Raw genomic sequence first — 7,417 nt, 5'->3', positions numbered from 1 at the left:
CAGCTGTGATGTCCCTCCTTTAGAACTCCTGACCCCAGGTCATGACTTTTTATCCCCAGCGCCCAAGCGTCTGAAGAGCTGAGTGGGTGGCTCGTTCAGCAAGGCGCGGGTTCAGCGGACAGACGAGAATTTCCACCAGGGGGCGCAAGGACTCCGCGACCTTTCACTATGTCCACCAGGGGGCATTGCTGCCCGCTTTGGCAGTCCGGAGCTGGGAAGTCCGACTCATGGGTTAGCTCCGCCTGATTGGGAGAGGCACTGCGAAGGTATTTGCATAATCTTGAAAGGGAAGTGCTGAGTGGGTGAGGTATAGAAGCCGAATGTGAAACAGGCTCTCTCATTGGCTTAAATTTCCCCCCTCGTTCTGCGTCCCCATCCCGGCCAGACCCGACCCCGAGGTCAGTCGGAAGCCGCCGGTTAGTGGCTAGAGAGGACCCAGGTGTCCTGGCACAAAGAGGTGAGGCTCCGTCCAGGGTGCTAGGGGCCAGGTTGGGAGACTGTTTGCTCCGCCCTGACTCCGCCTTGCTTGGTCGTTGGCCTGTCCAGGAGTTGGAGTCATGCATCTAGCGAGGCGCTTCTGGGGACACGTCTAGCACTGCCACCCTTGCTACCTGCCTCTCCACCCACCCACCAAGGTCCTCGCTACCCTGGTGCCACCATGCTGCCGTGAGGTAGGGAAAGAAATTTCCACAGCTGCAGCTTTTGCCCTCCCAGGGTATCTCTCTCAGGCCTGTTAAAGAGCTTAGTTTGCCCCTCTAGAAAGTGGATCCGTGGCTTAGGATGCCTGGTGGGTCCAGGAGGCCTACCACATGGAAGCTTGTTCTTGCAGAGTCGGTCAAAAGTAGGGTCCCAGGGCTTGGAGCAGCATGGGCACCGAGCATGAAAGCCCAGAGCCGGACTGCCAGAAACAGTTCCAGGCTGCAGTCAGCGTCATTCAGAACCTACCTAAGAACGGTGAGGCTGAGGGGACCCTCATTTGGGGGTTCAAGACAGCTGGGGTCTTACTCTGGAAAGAAAAAGAAAATAACCCTGATCCCTGCAGTTTTTGCTGACAGGTCCCTGCCTGGTCTGTCCTGGGGGTCACTTTCACTTCTTGCCCCTGTCCAGATGCACTGGGTGGGACCCCCTCCCCTCGTCCTCCTCTTCCCTTCTTCCCCTCCTCACCATCTCTGCCCCCATCTAGGGTGGTTTTCCCCTTACCTCCATCCTCTTGGAGCTGGGGGTGATGCTCTGCCCTCCACTGCCCAGGCACTTACCGCCCCTCCTACGAAGAGATGCTGAGATTCTACAGCTACTACAAGCAGGCCACTGTGGGGCCCTGCCTGGTCCCCCGGCCTGGGTTCTGGGACCCCATCGGACGATATAAGTGGTGAGCTCCCCACTGGCAGGGCAAATAAGCCTTAGCTGTCAAACAGCCCTCTCACAGTCCTCTGCCCTTAGGGATGCCTGGAACAGCCTGGGCAAGATGAGCAAGGAGGAGGCCATGTCCGCCTACATCACTGAGATGAAGCTGGTAGCACAGAAGGTAGGGAGAGGCTGTGGGCCCTCTGTCCCCAAGCTCCCAGCCAGGTAGCCTGGCCTCATCCTTCCAGTTCTCACCTCTACTTTGTTTCCTACACATTAATACCCCTGTGGGAAGCACCACCTTCATATTGCAACCCCCCCCTCCCCATCCTGCCTGTCTCTCATCCCTGATTGGATGCAGAGTGGAGTTCTATGACAGGATGGGAGCAGGGTGGAGTGGACAGGAGGGCCAGCCCCTTCCCCAATAGACTCCTTCCCCAAACAGGTGATCGACACAGTTCCCCTGGGTGAGGTGGCAGAGGACATGTTTGGTTACTTCGAGCCCCTGTACCAGGTGATCCCTGACATGCCAAGGCCCCCGGAGACCTTCCTGAAAAGAGTCACAGGTCAGACCCCTAGAATGGGAGCTCCACAAGTACTGAGTGAACTATCTCAGGTCTAGGCTGAGGGGGCTGCTCAGTTGTGGGGAGTCTGAGGTAGAGGGCACCAGGTACTATCTCTGTAAGAATCCTAGCCAGTGACCTGATGGGTGGATCTCAGGCAGTGTCCAGGGATAATGAGGAATAGGGACTTGATAGCACTGAGAGGTGCCAGCCTCTTCCTAGCCCTACTTCTGGGTGCTATGTCTTGGCAGGTTCCAAAAAGCAGATACTTAATGGAGATGTTGGGGCTGTTCCAGAGTCACCCTGCCTCCCCAAGGAACCAGTACCCTCAAGCTCAGGTTAGTGCTTGGGCAGGAGGAACAGAGGACAAAACCCAAGATGGGTGGAAGTGAGAAGGCTGGATGCCATTCTGTGCCCTTCATGCCTCATGCCCACAGATACTGAGCCCTCCTGTGCTCCTGAAGGCAGGGCATTGGGGGTTCTAAAATTCTTGCTCCAGGGCTTCACTTTTGGGACACACCTGGGCATCCTGTGACAATTTCAACATGCCATGCACAGTGCACACCCCACACCCCACCTTGCCCTCCACAGCTTCTCTCTGAACCATAACTCTGCTTACCCCTCCCCAGAGTCTCAGCCACCTAGGGACCTGGACTCTGAGGTTTTCTGTGATTCCCTGGAGCAGCTGGAGCCTGAGCTGGTGAGACCACCCCCTTTCCCCTCCCCCTTCCTCACCCCACTGTCCCCTGCCTGCCCATGCTTCAGCCCTCAGACCTCTGACTCATCTCCACAGGTTTGGGCAGAACAGGGGGGAGCACCTGAGGGAGAATCTGAAACCAGAAACATCCCTGTGGCCCCTGGAGAGAAGGGTGAGCTCCTGCTTGACCCTGCATCCCCTCTGTTCTTCCCTTGGCTGCCCTCTTAGGACAAAGGTGAAAGTCTAATGCTGGGCACCAAGGAGAGCAGCCTCTGTCCAGGAATGGCTGCCAAACACCTGCCTGGATGGGCAAAGTCCCTGCCCTGCCTCCTCTACCTGAGGGCCACGTAGAAGTCTGCACCCTGGGCCAGTGCCAAGTGAGGGCAGTTGGGATGGGAGGCCTATCCCGCTCTCTCATCCATAGCTGCATGGCCTTGGGAAATCATTCTTTCTCCTTGGGTCCCCCCATTTGAGAATCACATGACCACAATGAGTTCTGCCCTTCTCCCTTCTAGAACTTTCTGTGTGCTAAGTACCACTGAGTCACTTTCATAAATATTATCTCCTTGATTCCTCTGAGCAAGCAGCTTTGTGAGAGAAGTGACATCTTCCCTTAATTTTCAGATGACAAAATAAGGGTCAGAGAAGCTAATTACTTGCCTAAAATGGCACAGCTAGTAAGTAGCAGTGCTGGGATTCAATCCCCTAGCAGCCCAGTACTCAGCCATGTGGATGGACTTTGCAAGAGTCACACCTGATGCAGGGACCATGTTCTACTCCCACCCTTCCCTGGCCTCAGCCCAGCCTGCTCTCACCTGCATAGCTAAATTGCCTCCTGAGTCCCCTTCCCTGTGTGTCTGTGCTCCACAGAGGGGCTGGGGGGCAGCCTGCCAGGGCCCCAGGAGTTGGACACGTGGCTGGTGGGGACAGTCCGGGCACTACAGGAGAACATGCAGGATGTCCAAAGGAGACTACAGAGCCTGGAGAGTGCACCCCAGCCCCCTAAGCAGGTGAGTGTCCCTTCCTCTGGGGCAAGGTTGGGGCAGAATACTGAGTGTCTCATTCCAGGCCCCTCTTCCAGCGCTTACGTCTTTGTTTTTTTTTTGTTTGTTTGTTTGTTTTTGTTTTTTTGAGACAGAGTCTCACTCTGTAGCCATGGGTAGAGTATCATGATGTCGTAGCTTACAGTAACGTCAAACTCCTCAGATCAAGTGATCCTCCTGCCTTAGTTTTTCTATTTTTAGTAGAGACAGGGTCTCCCTTCTTGCTCAGGCTGCTCTAAACTCCTGAGCTCAGCAATCTACCTGCCTTGGCTTCCCACAGCGCTAGGATTACAGGCAGGAGCCACTGGGCATGTCTTTATCCTTGTGCCACCTTCCCCACTTGCAGGCAGGGAGGTCGGGGTGTGAAGTGCTTCCTACCTGGGAGGCAGGGCAGGAAGGGCCCATTCCTGCTATTCCTCTGCTTGGAGAGAAACTGAGCCTAGCTACTAAACCCAAGAGTTGGAAGGGTCACGATGTGTTTGCTCTGTGCACTGGGGCTGGAGTCCCTTATTTAAGACTTCTGTTTTCAGATTTAGCATTTGCCCCCAAACAGTTCAGTCCTTGAATGTGCTTCCCCATCTGCTTGCCCCTTAAAAGGGCTCCTGCAAAATAAATAACAGCTGCATTCCTGGAGCCCCAGCTGTGAGCCAAATACTTACTTGCATTCTTTCATTCAGTCCATACAGTGACCCTGTAGGATAGATTTGCTTTCCGCCTCCCTTCTACAGAGGAGGAAATTAAGGCTCTGAGAGGTTCAGTAATTTTCCCAAGGGTACACAGCCTGGGAAAGCCTCAGTGAACTGCTGTGAAAATTAGATCATGCATGTATGGGCTTCCTCAGTGCCCAGCACACTGGAAGGCCTTCTCTAGTGAGGCCTATTGTTATTATTACTGTTATTATTAATGTTAAGTGACTGGGAGTGGACCCTAATCTTTCTCCCCTCAGAGGTGGCATCCACCATTAACTCTGAGTGGTTCTGTTCTAGTGAAGCCTGGCATAGTGAGGGCAGGACAGGGCTCAGTTGCCTGATATGGGGGATCTCTGGGGTGGCCAGCAACCCCTCAGCATAGTGGGTGTGGGCGTTGGAAGCAAAGATTTCCTCAGATTCACAATGGCTAACTTTTCAGCACTGCCCCTTCTCCACAACAGGCTTGCTTTCTCTCTTTTGTTTGAATCAGTTCCTAATTTTATTATATTATATTATAATAATTATTATTTTTGAGACAGAGTCTCACTATGTAGCCCTTGGTAGAGTGCTGCTGTGTCATCACAGCTCACAGCAACATCAAACTCTTGGGCTTAAGCTATTCTTTTGTCTCAGGCCCCCAAGTAGCTGGGACTACAGGCACCCGTCACAACACCCAGCTATTTTTTGGTTTCAGTTGTCTTTGTTGTGTAGCTGGCCCAGGTTTGGTTTGAACCCGCCAGGTTCAGTGTATGTGGCTAATTCAGTAAACACTGTGCTACAGGTGCTGAGCCTATTATTATTATTATTATTATTATTTTTGAGATGGAGTCTCACTTTGTCACTTTCGGTAGAGTGCTGTGGCATTTTAGCTCACAGCAACTTCAATCTCATGGGCTCAAGCAATTCTCTTGCCTCAGCCTCCCATGTAGCTGGGACTACAGGCGCGCGCCACATACTCGGCTATTTTTAGAGACAGGGTCTCACTCTGGCTCAGGCTGGTCTCAAATTTGTGAGCTCAGGCAATCCACCCATCTCAGCCTCCCAGAGTGCTAAGATTACTCTAGCATGAGCCACCATGCCCGGCCCAGTTACTAATTTTACATGCTGAAAATTTTAAAGTAGATTACAGACATCATTATGCTCTACCTTGAAGTACCTGGGTTCACATCTCTCAAAATAAGACTCTACAACCTAGCCCAAGTAATATTTTATCACACACAATGATTAATTCCTTAATATCATCAAATATCCAGTCCAAATTCAGATTTTTCCAGTTGTCCTGCAATTGCCTTTTCCAACAGCTCTGTCTGTCCTGTCTAGGACCACACACCGCGTCTGCTTCCTGTGTCCTGTAAGTCTCCTTTTATTGAGGCCAGTGCTTTTCCTCGTTGTTGACTTGCTGACCAGACTGAGCTGTTCCACCTTTTAGATCTGGTCATGTCCTCATGGTTAGTTTCTTTATGCTTTGTATTCCCTGTAAACTAGCGGTTAGAACTGAGGACTAGATTTTTTTTTTTTTTTTTTTTTGAGACAGAGTCTCACTATGTCACCCTTGGTAGAGTATGTGGCATCTTAACTCACAGCAACCTCAAACTCTTGGGCTTAAGCAATTCTCTTGCCTCAGCCTCCCAGGTAGCTGGGACTACAGGTACTTGCCACATGCCCAGCTATTTTTTGGTTGCAGTTGTTGTTGTTTACCCGGCCTGGGCGGGACTTGAACCCACTAGCCTCAGCGCAGGTGGCTGGCACCGTAACCACTGTGCTATAGGCACCAAGCCTGTCACACAGTTTTTATTTTTATTTTTTTAAATTTCAGATTAATGTAAGGGTATAATTAGGTTATGTTTGCATTTGTTAGGTAGAGTCCCTGTTGTAGTTTGCCACATAGTTCCTGACAACAATTGATGATCCTTGTCTGAATCAACAATTTAGTGATTACATAAAGTTTGACTTTTAAATTCTATTATTGCTTTAATATCTATTAGCTATGTTTTTTCTTTCTTTCTTTCTTTTTTTTGGCCAGGGCTGGGTTTGAACCCACCACCTCTGGCATATGGTGCTGGTGCCCCACTCCTTTGAGCCGCAGGTGCCGGCCCCAGCTATGTTTTTTTTGTAGCACCTCTCTGATCAGCATGGGTTTCCCTGAAATACAATGCCTATGAGGGTAAATGGTTAATTCTTTCTCTTTTTTTTTGAGATAGAGTTTTATTCTGTTGCCCTGAGTAGAGTGCATGGCATCATTGCAGCTGACAGCAACCTCAAACTCCTGGGTTCACTCAATCCTCCTGCCTCAGCCTCCCTAGTAGCTGGGACTACAGGCACCTACCATAACACCTAGCTAATTTTTCTATTTTTAGTAGAGATGGAGGTCTCACTTTTGCTCAGGCTGGTCTGGAAGCTCTTGAGTTCAAAGGATCCTCCCTCCATAGCCTCCTAGAGTGCTAGGATTGCAGGCATGAGCCACTATATCCAGCCTTAATTCTTTCTCTTTAATTACCTTTATTTAGAGTAAGGAATTGGGCTCAGTGCCTGTAGCACAGTGGTTACAGTGCTGGCCACATGCACTGAGGTTGGCATGCACTGAGCCAGCTGAACAACAATGACAACTGCAACAAAAAAGTAGCTGGGCGTTGTGGCAGGCACCTGTAGTCCCAGCTACTGGGAGGTTGAGGCAAGAGGATCACTTAAGCCCAGGAGTTGGAGGTTGCTGTGAGCTGTAACACCATAGCGCTCTACTGAGGGCTACATAGTGAGACTCTGTCTCAAAAAATAAAAAAAAAATAAAGTAAGGAATTGAAGGGCTAGGCGTGGTGGCTCATGCCTGTAATCCCAGCACTTGGGACGCTGAGATGGGTAGATTGCCTGAGCTCGCAGGTTAAAGACCAGCCTGAGCCAGAGGGAGATCTTGTCTCTAAAAATAGCTGGGCTGGTTCAGTGCCTGTGGCTCAAGCAGCTAAGGTACTAGTCACATATACCTGAGTTGACAGGTTCAAATCCAGCCCGGGGGGGCCTGCCAAACAACAATGATGGCTGCAACCAAAAAATAGCCAGGCATTGTGGCAGGCGCCTGTAGTCCCAGCT

General features: G+C 51.1%; 1 protein-coding gene across 3 annotated transcripts in view; it reads left to right on the top strand.

The window, feature by feature from the left end:
• Positions 1 to 400: 400 nt before the first annotated feature.
• The window catches only part of ACBD4 (acyl-CoA binding domain containing 4), a 9,642-nt gene continuing 2,625 nt past the window's right edge, over positions 401 to 7,417 (top strand). For 2 of the 3 annotated variants that reach the window (XM_023511212.1, XM_012803059.2), the window contains exons 1-10: positions 401 to 457; positions 547 to 671; positions 830 to 954; positions 1,249 to 1,369; positions 1,441 to 1,525; positions 1,790 to 1,910; positions 2,159 to 2,245; positions 2,537 to 2,607; positions 2,701 to 2,776; positions 3,475 to 3,614. In XM_023511212.1, coding sequence (XP_023366980.1) covers positions 867 to 954; positions 1,249 to 1,369; positions 1,441 to 1,525; positions 1,790 to 1,910; positions 2,159 to 2,245; positions 2,537 to 2,607; positions 2,701 to 2,776; positions 3,475 to 3,614 — 789 coding nt within the window. In that variant the 5' untranslated portion in view covers positions 401 to 457; positions 547 to 671; positions 830 to 866. Of the gene's footprint in view, positions 458 to 546; positions 672 to 829; positions 955 to 1,248; positions 1,370 to 1,440; positions 1,526 to 1,789; positions 1,911 to 2,158; positions 2,246 to 2,536; positions 2,608 to 2,700; positions 2,777 to 3,474; positions 3,615 to 3,993; positions 4,809 to 7,417 lie in introns of those variants that run through there. The other variant, XM_023511211.1, reaches the window with a different exon arrangement.

This window comes from Otolemur garnettii, unplaced genomic scaffold (assembly GCF_000181295.1).
Source record: "Otolemur garnettii isolate 467f Iridium unplaced genomic scaffold, OtoGar3 scaffold00018, whole genome shotgun sequence".
In the NCBI taxonomy this organism is placed as follows: Eukaryota; Metazoa; Chordata; class Mammalia; order Primates; family Galagidae; genus Otolemur; species Otolemur garnettii.
This window is presented reverse-complemented; position numbering and strand designations above follow the sequence as displayed.